The sequence below is a fragment of the Salvelinus fontinalis genome, chromosome 33 (assembly GCF_029448725.1).
Source record: "Salvelinus fontinalis isolate EN_2023a chromosome 33, ASM2944872v1, whole genome shotgun sequence".
NCBI classification, from domain to species: Eukaryota; Metazoa; Chordata; class Actinopteri; order Salmoniformes; family Salmonidae; genus Salvelinus; species Salvelinus fontinalis.
The window spans coordinates 14,448,694-14,466,193 of NC_074697.1; the positions used below are offsets into that span (position 1 = coordinate 14,448,694).

The 17,500-nt window shown below is 49.7% G+C and overlaps 1 protein-coding gene across 13 annotated transcripts in view; it reads left to right on the forward strand.

Moving 5' to 3' along the window:
- The window catches only part of aplp2 (amyloid beta (A4) precursor-like protein 2), a 178,289-nt gene that overhangs the window by 64,139 nt on the left and 96,650 nt on the right, over positions 1-17,500 (forward strand). For all 13 annotated transcript variants that reach the window (XM_055895141.1, XM_055895143.1, XM_055895154.1 and 10 more), the window contains exons 2-3: positions 13,651-13,824; positions 16,770-16,899. In XM_055895141.1, coding sequence (XP_055751116.1) covers positions 13,651-13,824; positions 16,770-16,899 — 304 coding nt within the window. The remainder of the gene's footprint in view (positions 1-13,650; positions 13,825-16,769; positions 16,900-17,500) is intronic.

The window sequence follows — 17,500 nt, forward strand, 5'->3', positions numbered from 1 at the left end:
TTATATATTTGTAATAATGACAATTACAACAATACTGAATGAACACTTATTTTAAAATACATAAATAAAATCAATTTAGCCTCAAATAAATAATGAAACATGTTCAATTAGGTTTAAATAATGCAAAAACAAAGTGTTGGAGAAGAAAGTAAAAGTGCAATATGTGCCATGTAAGAAAGCTAACGTTTAAGTTCCTTGCTCAGAACATGAGAACATATGAAAGCTGGTGGTTCCTTTTAACATGAGTCTTCAATATTCTCAGGTAAGAAGTTTTAGGTTGTAGTTATTATAGGACTATTTCTCTCTACCATTTGTATTTCATATACCTTTGACTATTGGATGTTCTTATAGGCACTTTAGTATTGCCAGTGTAACAGTATAGCTTCCGTCCCTCTCCTCGCTCCTACCTGGGCTCAAACCAGGAACACATCGACAACAGCCACCCTCGAAGCAGCGTTACCCATCGCTCCACAAAAGCCGCGGCCCTTGGAGTAGTTGGTCCCCTTGCTCTGCAAGTCTCAGAATCGAGTGACGTCACCGATTGAAACGCTATTAGCGCGCACCCCGCTAACTAGCTAGCCATTTCACATCGGTTACACCAGCCTAATCTCGGGAGTTGATAGGCTTGAAGTCATAAACAGCTCAATGCTTGAAGCACAGCGAAGAGCTGCTGGCAAAACGCAGGAAAGTGCTGTTTGACTGAATGCTTACGAGCCTTCTGCTGCCTACCACCGCTCAGTCAACTGCTCTATCAAATAGCAAATCATAGACTTAATTATAACATAATAACACACAGAAATACGAGCTTTTGGTTATTAATAATGGTCAAATCCGGAAACTATCATTTCTAAAACAAAACTCTGCTTCTTTCAGTGAAATACGGAACCGTTCCGTATTTTCCGTCTTTTATCTAACGGGTGGCAAGTCTAAATATTGCTGTCACATTGCACAACCTACAATGTTATGTCATAATTATGTAAAATTCTGGCAAATTAATTGCGTTCTTTGTTTGGAAGAAATGGTCTTCACACAGTTCGCCACGAGCCAGGCGGCCCAAACTGCTGCATATACCCCGACTCTGTTGCACAGAACGCAAGAGAAGTGACACAATTTGCCTAGTTAATATTGCCTGCTAACATGAATTCCTTTACACTAAATATGAAGGTTTAAAAAATATATACTTCTGTGTATTGATTTTAAGAAAGGCATTGATGTTTATGGTTAGGTACAGTCGTGCAACGATTGTGCTTTTTTCGTGAATGCGCTTTTGTTCAACTTCGCCAAACGGGGGATGATTTAAGTAGACTGTGATTCGATGATAAATTAACAGACACCGCATTGATTTTATGCAACTCAGGACAAGCTAGTTAAACTACACATGGTTGACGATATTACTAGGTTAACTAGTGATTATGTGAAGATTGATTGTTTTTTATAAGATAAGTTTAATGCTAGCTAGCACCTTACCGTGGCTCCTTGCTGCACTCGCGTAACGGGGTCAGCCTGCCACACGGTCTCCTCTTCGAGTGCAATGTAATCGGACATAATCGGCGTCCAAAAATGCCGATTACCGATTGTTATGAAAACTTGAAATCGGCCATGCCGATAAATCAGGCAATCTCTATTCTCCAGTCTCTCCCTGACTCTCCACTTCTCCAGTCTCTCTCGCTCTCCCTCTCCACTTCTCCAGTCTCTCTCGCTCTCCCTCTCCACTTCTCCAGTCTCTCTCGCTCTCCCTCTCCACTTCTCCAGTCTCTCTCGCTCTCCCTCTCTCTCTCTCCACTTCTCCAGTCTCTCTCGCTCTCCCTCTCTCTCTCTCCACTTCTCCAGTCTCTCTCGCTCTCCCTCTCTCTCTCTCCACTTCTCCAGTCTCTCTCGCTTTCCCTCTCTCCCTCTCCAGTCTCTCTCGCTCTCCCTCTCTCCCTCTCCAGTCTCTCTCGCTCTCCCTCTCCCTCTCTCCCTCTCCAGTCTCTCTCGCTCTCCCTCTCTCCCTCTCCAGTCTCTCTCGCTCTCCCTCTCTCCCTCTCCCTCTCTCCCTCTCCAGTCTCTCTCGCTCTCCCTCTCTCCCTCTCCAGTCTCTCTCGCTCTCCCTCTCTCCCTCTCCAGTCTCTCTCGCTCTCCCTCTCTCCCTCTCCCTCTCTCTCGCTCTCCCTCTCTCCCTCTCCAGTCTCTCTCGCTCTCCCTCTCTCCCTCTCCAGTCTCTCTCGCTCTCCCTCTCTCCCTCTCCAGTCTCTCTCGCTCTCCCTCTCTCCGTCTCCAGTCTCTCTCGCTCTCCCTCTCTCCCTCTCCAGTCTCTCTCGCTCTCCCTCTCTCCCTCTCCACTTCTCCAGTCGCTCTCGCTCTCCCTCTCCACTTCTCCAGTCTCGCTCTCTCGTCTTTTTTCTCCTCTGTTATTGAGTGAATAGCTGAGATGCTTTTGTAGAATGTTTCTAGGGTGAAAGGCCATTTGAACAAGTCCTCATTGACTGTACAACCCTGCTACTGGAGAAGGACCAGGTTACTTACTTAGACAGACAGACGAGGGAGAGAGAAACATACACTCAAATACTGTCAACACACACAGGTTAAATGTCTCATGTTAGATGGCCATAGTTTTCCACTTCCCTGTGGGAGGCAGGAGGAGGCAGGAGGAGGCAGGAGGAGGCAGGAGGCGGCTGTCCTGTCTGTATGAATGATTGGAGGTTGATGAGCCTCGGAGAGGTGACCGGTACACACACAGCTGTCCCCCAGCAGAATGTCACATGACTCACACACACACAATCATACTTCCCGCTGCTTCCGGTGACATTGGCCAAGTAGAACAGAGGACGAAAAGAAATGTTTTACTACCAGTTAGCCAACAGTACGGTCTATTTGAGGTAGACCAGTATAAACTAACTCACATAGACCACTTTTTTTTTGTTTTGCAAATGTTTCTTAAGAACCTGTTTTTGCTTTGTCATTATGGGGTATTGTGATGTCATTATGGGGTATTGTGATGTCATTATGGGGTATTGTGATGTCATTATGGGGTATTGTGTGTAGTTGTATGCGTTGTCAGATTTCAAAAAGGCTTTACGGCGAAAGCATAGCATTCGATTGTCTGAGGACAGCGCCTCACATTAGCATATTTTCAAACCAGCACAGGCGTCACAAAATAACAAAGTGATAAAATAAATCACTTACTTTTGAAGATCTTCCTCTATTTGCAATCCCAAGGGTCCCAGCTACACAATGAATGATCGTTTTGTTCGATAAAGTCCTTCTTTATATCCCAAAAAACGCTGTTTAGTTGCCGCCATTGAATTCAATTATCCTTCATACAAAGGATTCCAAAATGTTACCAGCAAAGTTCGTCCAAACGAGTCAAACTATGTTTTTTATTAATCCTCAGGTTGTCTAATATCTAAATAAACGATAATATTTCAGACGGAGATGTTCAATAGGAAAAGAACGAAGAGCGCGCCCACGTTCACGCACGCAAAAAGACTATTTTTACTTCTTAATAAAAAATAAAAAAACAAGCCTAAAACCTTGTATAAAGAATGTTGCCATCTACTGGAAGCCATAGGAACTGCAATCTGGGCGGCGGAAATTAGATCTTCCAGTAGTATTTCTATCCAAATCTACCAATTATATGCATATCCTAGCTTCTGGGCCTGAGTAACAGGCAGTTTACTCTGGGCACATCAGACAGGTGGAAATTCAGGAAACTAGCGTTACTCGCAGTTCTGCTGTGATGTTGAGGCTATGGTCAGGGGCTGAGGTGGACTGTTCTGCTGGATTCTCTGTGGGGGTGGCCAGCTCTCTAGTGGGGTGTTCTGTCACACGCCATCCCCCTCACCCTCTCCTCCATCCCCCTCACCCTCTCCTCCAGGAGTCTGATCCTCTCCTCCATCCCCCTCACCCTCTCCTCCATCCCCCTCACCCTCTCCTCCAAGCCCCTCACCCTCTCCTCCATCCCCTCACCCTCTCCTCCATCCCCCTCACCCTCTCCTCCATCCCCCTCACCCTCTCCTCCATCCCCCTCACCCTCTCCTCCAGCAGTCTGATCCTCTCCTCCATCCCCCTCACCCTCTCCTCCAGCAGTCTGATCCTCTCCTCCATCCCCCTCACCCTCTCCTCCAGCAGTCTGATCCTCTCCTCTAGTGCTCTGTTCTTCTCCTGCTCTTTCTCCTGTTAACCTGTTATGGCTGCAATCCTGTTAACGGGATAAGTGTCATCAACAACCGCTGAATAGCATAGCGCTACATTCAATAAATATTACAAAAAATATTTATGTTCATGAAATCACAAGTGCAATATAGGAAAACACAGCTTAGCTTTTTATTAATCCACCTGTCGTGTCAGATTTTGAAATTATGCTTTACAGCGAAAGCAATCCAAGCATTTGTAAGTTTATCGATCGCTCGACAAAACATTAAGTACACTTAGCATCAAGTAGCTCGGTCACAAAAATCAGAAAAGCAATCAAATTAATCGTTTACCTTTGATGATCTTCGGATGTTTTCACTCACGAGACTCCTAGTTAGACAACAAATGTTCCTTTTGTTCCATAAAGATTATTTTTTATATCCAAAATACCCCCGTTTGTTTGGCGCGTTATGCTGAGAAATCCACAGGAAAGAGCGGTCACTACAACGCAGACAAATTCCAAATGGTTTCCATAATGTCCAGAGAAACATGTCAAACGTTTTTTATAATCAATCCTCAGGTTGTTTTTAAAATATATAAATCGATAATATATCAACCGCAAATGTCTTTCACAGTAGGAGAGGGAAAAACAATGGCTGTCCAAACTCTGTTGCGCGAGCAAAACTCATGTGACCACTTGACGAGATGTTATCGTTCTGGCTCATTTTTCAAAATAAAAGCCTGAAACTATGTTTGAAGAATGTTGACACCTTGAGGAAGAGATAGGAAAAGGAATCTGGTTCATATCCCTTTAAATGCAGCAAAGGGAGGCTATGGAACATGGAGTTTTCAAATAGAAGCCACTTCCTGGTTTGGATTTTCCTCAGGGTTTCGCCTGCAATATCAGTTCTGTTATACTCACAGACAATATTTTGACAGTTTTGGAAACTTTAGAGTTTTTTTCTATCCGGGGGGGTGAGGGATGTTCCCCAATGCTCACAAGCAGGGGGGTGAGGGATGTTCTCCAATGCTCACAAGCAGGGGGGTGAGGGATGTTCCCCAATGCTGGAAGGGCCTGAGTGAAAAGGCTTAGGAACCCACCTACTCTACTGTACTGTACTGTACTCTACTGTACTGCGCTCTACTCTACTGTACTGTACTCTACTGTACTCTACTCTACTCTACTCTGCTCTACTCTACTCTACTCTACTCTGCTCTACTCTGCTCTACTCTGCTCTACTCTACTCTACTCTACTCTACTCTACTGTGCTCTACTCTGCTCTGCTCTGCTCTACTGTGCTCTACTCTACTGTACTCTACTGTGCTCTACTGTGCTCTACTGTGCTCTACTCTACTGTGCTCTACTGTGCTCTACTCTACTGTGCTCTACTCTACTCTACTCTACTCTACTGTGCTCTACTCTACTGTACTCTACTCTGCTCTACTCTGCTCTACTCTACTCTGCTCTACTCTACTCTACTCTGCTCTACTGTACTGTACTGTACTGTGCTCTACTCTACTGTGCTCTACTCTACTGTGCTCTACTCTACTCTACTCTGCTCTACTCTACTCTACTCTGCTCTACTCTGCTCTACTGTACTGTGCTCTACTGTACTGTACTGTACTGTACTCTACTCTACTCTGCTCTACTCTACTCTACTCTACTGTGCTCTACTCTACTCTACTCTACTCTGCTCTACTCTACTCTACTGTACTGTACTGTACTCTGCTCTACTCTGCTCTACTCTACTCTACTGTACTGTACTCTGCTCTACTCTACTCTACTCTACTCTGCTCTACTCTACTGTACTCTACTCTGCTCTACTCTACTCTACTCTACTCTGCTCTACTCTGCTCTACTCTACTGTACTGTACTCTGCTCTACTCTACTCTACTCTACTCTGCTGTACTCTACTCTACTGAGCTCTACTCTACTCTACTGTACTCTACTCTACTCTGCTCTACTCTACTCTACTCTACTGTGCTCTACTCTACTGTACTCTACTCTGCTCTACTCTACTCTACTCTGCTCTACTCTACTCTACTCTGCTCTACTCTACTCTACTCTGCTCTACTGTACTGTACTGTGCTCTACTCTACTGTGCTCTACTCTACTGTGCTCTACTCTACTCTGCTCTGCTCTACTCTGCTCTACTCTGCTCTACTCTGCTCTACTCTGCTCTACTGTACTGTGCTCTACTGTACTGTACTGTACTGTACTCTACTCTACTCTGCTCTACTCTACTCTACTCTACTGTGCTCTACTCTACTCTACTCTACTCTGCTCTACTCTACTCTACTGTACTGTACTGTACTCTGCTCTACTCTACTCTACTCTGCTCTACTCTACTCTACTGTACTGTACTCTGCTCTACTCTGCTCTACTCTACTCTACTCTACTGTACTGTACTCTGCTCTACTCTGCTCTACTCTACTCTACTCTACTCTACTCTACTCTGCTCTACTCTACTGTACTGTACTCTGCTCTACTCTACTCTACTCTGCTGTACTCTACTCTACTGAGCTCTACTCTACTCTACTGTACTGTACTCTGCTCTACTCTACTCTACTCTACTCTACTCTACTCTGCTCTACTCTACTCTACTCTGCTCTGCTCTACTGTGCTCTACTCTACTGTACTCTACTGTGCTCTACTCTACTGTGCTCTACTCTACTGTACTCTACTCTACTCTACTCTGCTCTACTCTGCTCTACTCTACTGTACTGTACTGTACTCTACTGTACTGTGCTCTACTCTACTCTACTCTACTGTACTCTACTGTACTGTACTGTACTGTATGACCATGATGGAACTAGCTACAGCTCTAGACTGAGATGTCACACCCTGGTAAGTTACGTTAGTGATGCTAACTGGGCTTACTGATTAATGAGAGTTAACTGTGGTGTGACCCCCCCCCGCTGAGGGGCGAACTCGTGTTGATATGACCTGTCGATGAACTACTCGTGACCGGGCCGTTGTGTCTCCTTCCTGCTAGTGTAGCAGAACCAAAGCTAAGGCTTTTCTGATGTTATGGCTTTCTGATCAGGCTACTTGGAGTTGTGACTAAGGGTTTTTCATCCCTGGTTGGCCGACAGACAACTGAACTGCTGTTACCCCTGACAACAGAGTTATGGACATTTACATGTGAAATCACAACATCTAATATCTCACAGAACGGGCGAACTTAATATAAATTAGACTTTTGATGTGGGTCGTCTGGAGGATATCCTTGTGGGGGGGGACGAGGACTGTAGTGCCTCCTGTGGGGGGGCGAGGACTGTAGGGCCTACTGTGGGAGGGGCGAGGACTGTAGTGCCTCCTGTGGGGGGGGGGGGACTGTAGTGCCTCCTGTGGGGGGGGGGGACTGTAGTGCCTCCTGTGGGGGAGGACGAGGACTGTAGTGCCTCCTGTGGGGGGGACGAGGACTGTAGTGCCTCCTGTGGGGGGGGGGGGGACTGTAGTGCCTCCTGTGGGGGGGGGGGGGGGACTGTAGTGCCTCCTGTGGGGGAGGACGAGGACTGTAGTGCCTCCTGTGGGGGGGACGAGGACTGTAGTGCCTCCTGTGGGGGGGGGGGGGACTGTAGTGCCTCCTGTGGGGGGACGGGGACGAGGACTGTAGTGCCTCCTGTGGGGGGGGGGGGGACTGTAGTGCCTCCTGTGGGGGGGGGGGGGGGGGCGAGGACTGTAGTGCCTCCTGGGGGGGGGGGGGACGAGGACTGTAGTGCCTCCTGTGGGGGGGGGACGAGGACTGTAGTGCCTCCTGTGGGGGGGGGGGCGAGGACTGTAGTGCTTCGTGGGGGGCGAGGACTGTAGTGCCTCCTGTGGGGGGACGGGACGAGGACTGTAGTGCCTCCTGTGGGGGAGGACGAGGACTGTAGTGCCTCCTGTGGGGGGGACGAGGACTGTAGTGCCTCCTGTTCGGGGGGACGAGGACTGTAGTGCCTCCTGTGGGAGGGGCGAGGACTGTAGTGCCTCCTGTTCGGGGGGACGAGGACTGTAGTGCCTCCTGTTCGGGGGGACGAGGACTGTAGTGCCTCCTGTGGGGGGGACGAGGACTGTAGTGCCTACTGTGGGAGGGGCGAGGACTGTAGTGCCTCCTGTGGGGGGGACGAGGACTGTAGTGCCTCCTGTGGGGGGACGGGGACGAGGACTGTAGTGCCTCCTGTGGGGGGGGGGGGGGGGGGGGGCTGTAGTGCCTTGTGTGGGGGGGGGACTGTAGTGCCTCCTGTGGGGGGGATGAGGACTGTAGTGCCTCCTAGGGGGGGGGGGGGGGGGGGGCGAGGACTGTAGTGCCTCCTGTGGGGGGGGGGGTGGACTGTAGTGCCTCCTGTGGGGGGGGGACGAGGACTGTAGTGCCTCCTGTGGGTGGGGGGACGAGGACTGTAGTGCCTCCTGTGGGGGGGGGGGGGGGGCAAGGACTGTAGTACCTCCTGTGGGGGGGGGGGCTGTAGTGCCTCCTGTGGGGGGGGGGGACTGTAGTGCCTCCTGTGGGGGGGGGGGGACTGTCGTGCCTCCTGTGGGGGGGGGGCGAGGACTGTCGTGCCTCCTGTGGGGGGGGGACTGTAGGGCCTACTGTGGGAGGGGCGAGGACTGTAGTGCCTCCTGTGGGGGGGGGGGACTGTAGTGCCTCCTGTGGGGGGGGGGGACTGTAGTGCCTCCTGTGGGGGGGGGGGACTGTAGTGCCTCCTGTGGGGGGACGGGACGAGGACTGTAGTGCCTCCTGTGGGGGGGGGGGGACTGTAGTGCCTCCTGTGGGGGAGGACGAGGACTGTAGTGCCTCCTGTGGGGGGGACGAGGACTGTAGTGCCTCCTGTTCGGGGGGACGAGGACTGTAGTGCCTCCTGTGGGGGGGGGGACTGTAGTGCCTCCTGTGGGGGGACGGGGACGAGGACTGTAGTGCCTCCTGTGGGGGGGGGGGGGGGGGGCGAGGACTGTAGTGCCTCCTGTGGGGGGGGGGGGGGCGAGGACTGTAGTGCCTCCTGTGGGGGGGGGGGGGGGGGGGGGGGACTGTAGTGCCTCCTGTGGGGGGGGGGGGGGGGGGGGACTGTAGTGCCTCCTGTGGGGGGGGGGGGACGAGGACTGTAGTGCCTCCTGTGGGGGGACGGGACGAGGACTGTAGTGCCTCCTGTGGGGGGGGGGTGGACTGTAGTGCCTCCTGTGGGGGGGGGACGAGGACTGTAGTGCCTCCGGTGGGGGGACGGGACGAGGACTGTAGTGCCTCCTGTGGGGGGGGGTGGACTGTAGTGCCTCCTGTGGGGGGGGACGAGGACTGTAGTGCCTCCTGTGGGGGCGGGGGGACGAGGACTGTAGTGCCTCCTGTGGGGGCGGGGGGGCAAGGACTGTAGTGCCTCCTGTGGGGGCGGGGGGGCAAGGACTGTAGTGCCTCCTGTGGGGGGGGGGGGGGACTGTCGTGCCTCCTGTGGGGGGGGGGCGAGGACTGTAGTGCCTCCTGTGGGGGGGGGACTGTAGTGCCTCCTGTGGGGGGGGGGGGACTGTAGTGCCTCCTGTGGGGGGGGGGACTGTCGTGCCTCCTGTGGGGGGGGGGGGGCGAGGACTGTCGTGTCTCCTGTGGGGGGGGGGACTGTAGTGCCTCCTGTGGGGGGGGGGGGGGGGGACTGTAGTGCCTCCTGTGGGGGTGGGGGGGGGCGAGGACTGTAGTGCCTCCTGTGGGGGGAGGGGGGGGGGGGCGAGGACTGTAGTGGTCAAAACGTTGTTGTTTTGTAGATTGTCTTTTTCCAACTGATTTCCTGAATGATTTTTCCATGTTACCAACCTTTTATTGTAAAAATAAAATGTTTTATTTATTCACAAAAAAATATTGTTCTCAGACATTAATGTGTGGGTAGCTGGCAGACTGACTCTGGTTGATTACAGCCCACAGAGCCTTCATCAGGGTAGCTGGCAGACTGACTCTGGTTGATTACAGCCCACAGAGCCTTCATCAGGGTAGCTGGCAGACTGACTCTCTGTTTGGTTACAGCCCACAGAGCCTTCATCAGGGTAGCTGGCAGACTGACTCTGGTTACAGCCCACAGAGCCTTCATCAGGGTAGCTGGCAGACTGACTCTCTGTTTGGTTACAGCCCACAGAGCCTTCATCAGGGTAGCTGGCAGACTGACTCTGTTTAGGTACAGCCCACAGAGCCTTCATCAGGGTAGCTGGCAGACTGACTCTCTGTTTGGTTACAGCCCACAGAGCCTTCATCAGGGTAGCTGGCAGACTGACTCTCTGTTTGGTTACAGCCCACAGAGCCTTCATCAGGGTAGCTGGCAGACTGACTGTTTGGTTACAGCCCACAGAGCCTTCATCAGGGTAGCTGGCAGACTGACTCTCTGTTTGGTTACAGCCCACAGAGTCTTCATCAGGGTAGCTGGCAGACTGACTCTTTTTGGTTACAGCCCACAGAGCCTTCATCAGGGTAGCTGGCAGACTGACTCTCTGTTTGGTTACAGCCCACAGAGCCTTCATCAGGGTAGCTGGCAGACTGACTCTGGTTACAGCCCACAGAGCCTTCATCAGGGTAGCTGGCAGACTGACTCTCTGTTTGGTTACAGCCCACATAGCCTTCATCAGGGTAGCTGGCAGACTGACTCTCTGTTTGATTACAGCCCACAGAGCCTTCATCAGGGTAGCTGGCAGACTGACTCTCTGTTTGATTACAGCCCACAGAGCCTTCATCAGGGTAGCTGGCAGACTGACTCTCTGTTTGGTTACAGCCCACAGAGCCTTCATCAGGGTAGCTGGCAGACTGACTCTGTTTGGTTACATCCCACAGAGCCTTCATCAGGGTAGCTGGCAGACTGACTCTGGTTACAGCCCACAGAGCCTTCATCAGGGTAGCTGGCAGACTGACTCTCTGTTTGGTTACAGCCCACAGAGCCTTCATCAGGGTAGCTGGCAGACTGACTCTGTTTGGTTACAGCCCACAGAGCCTTCATCAGGGTAGATTGCAGACCGACTCTGTTTGGTTACAGCCCACAGAGCCTTCATCAGGGTAGCTGGCAGACTTTGGTTACAGCCCACAGAGCCTTCATCAGGGTAGCTGGCAGACTGACTCTCTGTTTGGTTACAGCCCACAGAGCCTTCATCAGGGTAGCTGGCAGACTGACTGTTTGGTTACAGCCCACAGAGCCTTCATCAGGGTAGCTGGCAGACTGACTCTGTTTGGTTACAGCCCACAGAGTCTTCATCAGGGTAGCTGGCAGACTGACTCTGTTTGGTTACAGCCCACAGAGCCTTCATCAGGGTAGGTGGCAGACTGACTCTCTGTTTGGTTACAGCCCACAGAGTCTTCATCAGGGTAGCTGGCAGACTGACTCTCTGTTTGGTTACAGCCCACAGAGCCTTCATCAGGGTAGCTGGCAGACTGACTCTGGTTACAGCCCACAGAGCCTTCATCAGGGTAGCTGGCAGACTGACTCTCTGTTTGGTTACAGCCCACAGAGCCTTCATCAGGGTAGCTGGCAGACTGACTCTGTTTAGTTACAGCCCACAGAGCCTTCATCAGGGTAGCTGGCAGACTGACTCTCTGTTTGGTTACAGCCCACAGAGCCTTCATCAGGGTAGCTGGTAGACTGACTCTCTGTTTGGTTACAGCCCACAGAGCCTTCATCAGGGTAGCTGGCAGACTGACTGTTTGGTTACAGCCCACAGAGCCTTCATCAGGGTAGCTGGCAGACTGACTCTCTGTTTGGTTACAGCCCACAGTCTTCATCAGGGTAGCTGGCAGACTGACTCTTTTTGGTTACAGCCCACAGAGCCTTCATCAGGGTAGCTGGCAGACTGACTCTCTGTTTGGTTACAGCCCACAGAGCCTTCATCAGGGTAGCTGGCAGACTGACTCTGGTTACAGCCCACAGAGCCTTCATCAGGGTAGCTGGCAGACTGACTCTCTGTTTGGTTACAGCCCACATAGCCTTCATCAGGGTAGCTGGCAGACTGACTCTCTGTTTGATTACAGCCCACAGAGCCTTCATCAGGGTAGCTGGCAGACTGACTCTCTGTTTGATTACAGCCCACAGAGCCTTCATCAGGGTAGCTGGCAGACTGACTCTCTGTTTGATTACAGCCCACAGAGCCTTCATCAGGGTAGCTGGCAGACTGACTCTCTGTTTGGTTACAGCCCACAGAGCCTTCATCAGGGTAGCTGGCAGACTGACTCTCTGTTTGGTTACAGCCCACAGAGCCTTCATCAGGGTAGCTGGCAGACTGACTCTGGTTACAGCCCACAGAGCCTTCATCAGGGTAGCTGGCAGACTGACTCTCTGTTTGGTTACAGCCCACAGAGCCTTCATCAGGGTAGCTGGCAGACTGACTCTGTTTGGTTACAGCCCACAGAGCCTTCATCAGGGTAGCTGGCAGACTGACTCTGGTTACAGCCCACAGAGCCTTCATCAGGGTAGCTGGCAGACTGACTCTCTGTTTGGTTACAGCCCACAGAGCCTTCATCAGGGTAGCTGGCAGACTGACTCTCTGTTTGGTTACAGCCCACAGAGCCTTCATCAGGGTAGATTGCAGACCGACTCTGTTTGGTTACAGCCCACAGAGCCTTCATCAGGGTAGCTGGCAGACTTTGGTTACAGCCCACAGAGCCTTCATCAGGGTAGCTGGCAGACTGACTCTCTGTTTGGTTACAGCCCACAGAGCCTTCATCAGGGTAGCTGGCAGACTGACTGTTTGGTTACAGCCCACAGAGCCTTCATCAGGGTAGCTGGCAGACTGACTCTGTTTGGTTACAGCCCACAGAGTCTTCATCAGGGTAGCTGGCAGACTGACTCTGTTTGGTTACAGCCCACAGAGCCTTCATCAGGGTAGGTGGCAGACTGACTCTCTGTTTGGTTACAGCCCACAGAGCCTTCATCAGGGTAGCTGGCAGACTGACTCTGTTTGGTTACAGCCCACAGAGTCTTCATCAGGGTAGCTGGCAGACTGACTCTGGTTACAGCCCACAGAGCCTTCATCAGGGTAGCTGGCAGACTGACTGTTTGGTTACAGCCCACAGAGCCTTCATCAGGGTAGGTGGCAGACTGACTCTGTTTGGTTACAGCCCACAGAGCCTTCATCAGGGTAGCTGGCAGACTGACTCTGTTTGGTTACAGCCCACAGAGCCTTCATCAGGGTAGCTGGCAGACTGACTCTGTTTGGTTACAGCCCACAGAGTCTTCATCAGGGTAGCTGGCAGACTGACTCTGTTTGGTTACAGCCCACAGAGCCTTCATCAGGGTAGCTGGCAGACTGACTCTGTTTGGTTACAGCCCACAGAGCCTTCATCAGGGTAGCTGGCACACTGACTCAGTTTGGTTACAGCCCACAGAGCCTTCATCAGGGTAGGTGGCAGACTGACTCTGGTTACAGCCCACAGAGCCTTCATCAGGGTAGCTGGCAGACTGACTCTGTTTGGTTACAGCCCACAGAGCCTTCATCAGGGTAGCTGGCAGACCGACTCAAGTCTGAAGGCCCGGCTGACAGAATATTCCCTGCCTAACTTTCCGTCTCTGTAATGAGTATATGCATTAACCTCTCTCTCCTCCCTCCAGGCGCTAGCAGCCAATGCTGGCACAGGTTTTGCCGTCGCGGAGCCTCAGGTGGCCATGTTCTGTGGGAAGCTCAACATGCACGTCAACATCCAGACAGGACGCTGGGAACCCGACCCATCCGGGCTGAAGAGCTGTGTCGGAACCAAAGAGGGCGTGCTGCACTACTGTCAGGAGGTGAGAGCGTGTTGACACTGTAGAGGGACCGTTATTAGTGTGACACCGTTCATCTGAAGGGGGGACCGTTATCAGCGTGACACCACTAGCCCATAACCACAGTCAGTTGACCTTCCTACTGTCTCTCCACTGACTCTGGGGTTTGTTCACTGGGTTATTACAGTCTCTCCATAGATATGATTGTATAAATTCTTCCCTTTCTCCTTTTCTGTCTCTGTAAACTACTGTAACCCCTAACTGTACACTGTATCTGAAGACACACACACACACACACATACACACACACACACACACACACACACACACACACACACACACACACACACACACACACAATTGTTTATTACTATATTTGTGAGGATTGTTTGGGGACCAACAATTGATTCCCATTCAAAATCCTATTTTCCCTGAACCTAATTCTAACCCTTAAAACTAACCCTAATTCTAACCCTTAAACCTAACCCTAATTCTAATTCTAACCCTTATCTTCTACTTCATCACAATCCCGGATCCGGGAGCACCCCCATCAGTAAAAAAGCTGACTAGCATAGCCTAGCATAGCGTCACAAGTAAATACTAGCATATAAATATGATTAAATCACAAGTCCAAGACACCAGATGAAAGATACACATCTTGTGAATCCAGCCATCATTTCTGATTTTTAAAATGTTTTACAGGGAAGACACAATATGTATTTCTATTAGCTAACCACGATAGCAAAAGACCCAACTTTTTTTTCTCCACCATTTTTTTCCTGCATAGGTAGCTATCACAAATTCGACCAAATAAAGATATAAATAGTCACTAACCAAGAAACAACTTCATCAGATGACAGTCTGATAACATATTTATTGTATAGCATATGTTTTGTTCAAAAAATGTGCATATTTCAGGTATAAATCATAGTTTTACATTGCAGCCACCATCACAACTCTCACCAAAGCAACTAGAATAACTACAGAGACCAACGTGAATTACCTAAATACTCATCATAAAACATTTATGAAAAATACACAGCGTACAGCAAATGAAAGACAAAGATCTTTTGAATCCAGCCAATATTTCAGATTCTTTAAGTGTTTCACAGTGAAAGCACAATATAGCATTATATTAGCTTACTACAATAGCCAACCACACAGCAGCATTGATTCAAGCCAACAATAGCGATAACGAATAAACCAGCAAAAGATATTAATTTTTTCACTAACCTTCTCAAACTTCTTCAGATGACAGTCCTATAACATCATATTACACAATACATATAGAGTTTGTTCGAAAATGTGCATATTTAGCGGCACAAATCGTGGTTATACAATATGAATAGTAGCCAAAATGCAAACAAAATGTCGGGAGAAATCTTGGGAGAGGCACCTAATCTAATCAGTAACTAATCATAAACTTGACTAAAAAATACAGGTTGGACAGCAAATGAAAGATACATTAGTTCTTAATGCAACCGCTGTGTTAGATTTTTAAAATTAACGTTACTACGACATACGTTATACGTTAAAGCGAGACCGCACCGAAATGAATGGCGGAATAGTAGATTTACATTTTTCAACAGAACAACGAATTAACATCATAAATACTTCTTACTTTTTGATGAGCTCCCATCAGAATCTTGGGCAAGTTGTCCTTTGTCCAGAGGAATCGTTGCTCGGTTGTAGATTGTCGCCTTCAACTTTGGAATTAGCAGTAAACATTAGCCATGTGGCGAAGACGTGTCCAACTCTCTATAACGCAGCACTAAGAAATATCCGAAAATCGCAATATACTGATATAAACTGATATAACTCGGTTTAAAATAACAACATTATGATGTCTTTAACAGCTATATCGAATAAAATCAGAGCCGGATATATCTAAGGCCTATAACGGGTTCTTTCCAGAACGCAATCCTGAGGTCTGTCTTGCGTCATGGCGAATGTTGAAAAGACTGGACCCCACGTTCCAAGCCAATTTATATGTCCTCAGATCTGCCTAGCAACTCCATTCCAATTCTCACTGCTTGCTGACATCTAGAGGAAGGCGTATGCAGTGCATCTCGACCAATAGAAGACATGCAAATTAATAAACTGACCGCAGAACAGCCAGTCTGATTTCAGATTTCTCACTTCCTCACAGGAAAATTGCTCCAACTTGAGTTCTGTTTTACTCACAGATATAATTCAAACGGTTTTAGAAACTAGAGAGTGTTTTCTATCCAATAGTAATACTACTATGCATATTGTACGAGCAAGAATTGAGTACGAGGCAGTTTAATTTGGGAACGAAATTTTTACAAAGTGAATACAGCACCCCCTATTGAGAAAAGGTTATTAAACCTAACCCTAATTCTAACCCTTGATCTCAAAACCTCTAACCCTCAATCTAATACCTAAACCTAAAATAGCTTTTTTCTTTTCTAGGACTGGCATAATGTCAACATGTCCTCACTTGTCGGAATTCTCCTTGGTTTACTATTTTTGTGAGGACTTCTTGTCCGAGTATAGTCACACACACGCTGTGCTAACTGGAGACAGGGGGATTAGTAGATACTGAAGAAACAGCACTTATCTGTCTCTTTCTCCCTCTCCCTCCCCCTCTCTCTCCCCCTCTCTCTCCCCCTCTCTCTCCCTCTCTCTCCCCCTCTCTCTCCCCCTCTCTCTCCCCCTCTCTCCCCCTCTCTCCCCCTCTCTCTCCCCCTCTCTCTCCCCCTCTCTCTCCCCCTCTCTCTCCCCCTCTCTCTCCCTCTCTCTCTCTCCGTCTCTCTCTCTGTCTCTCTCTCTGTCTCTCTCTCCCTCTCTCTATCCCTCTCTCTATCCCCGTCTCTCTCTCTCCCCCGTCTCCCTCCCTCTCCCCTCTCCCCTGTCTCTCTCTCTCCCTCTCCCCCATCTCCCTCCCTCTCCCCTGTCTCTCTCCCTCCCTCTCGTCTCTCCCCCGTCTCTCTCTCTCTTTCTCTCAGATGTACCCTGAGCTCCAGATCACTAACGTGGTGGAGGCCAACCAGCCAATCAGGATTGAGAACTGGTGCAAGAAGGAGAAGAAGCTGTGTAAAGGCCACGCCCACATCGTGGTGCCTTACAAATGTTTAGGTGAGAACCACTAAGGTTCATAGATGATAATACTATTATGTTGAATTTCCATTGGAGGTTTCCCCCCAGTGTTTGACCTAAAAGCCTCGGCCCAGCTCCAGAGACTCACTAGGCCTGCCCGGACTTTGGGCTCGGACGAGGGGGCTGGGGCTTTTCGGGATGCATTACCTAACAATCACTAATTGTGAACACCTTCTCACAAAGCAAGTGTTTTGACTATTCCCCCTGTATAATATCATGGTGTGTAGACCAGGGTAATATCATGGTGTGTGTATAGACCAGGGTAATATCATGGTGTGTAGACCAGGGTAATATCATGGTGTGTGTATAGACCAGGGTAATATCATGGTGTGTGTATAGACCAGGGTAATATCATGGTGTGTGTATAGACCAGGGTAATATCATGGTGTGTGTGTATAGACCAGGGTAATATCATGGTGTGTGTATAGACCAGGGTAATATCATGGTGTGTGTATAGACCAGGGTAATATCATGGTGTGTGTATAGACCAGGGTAATATCATGGTGTGTGTAGACCAGGGTAATATCATGGTGTGTGTATAGACCAGGGTAATATCATGGTGTGTGTATAGACCAGGGTA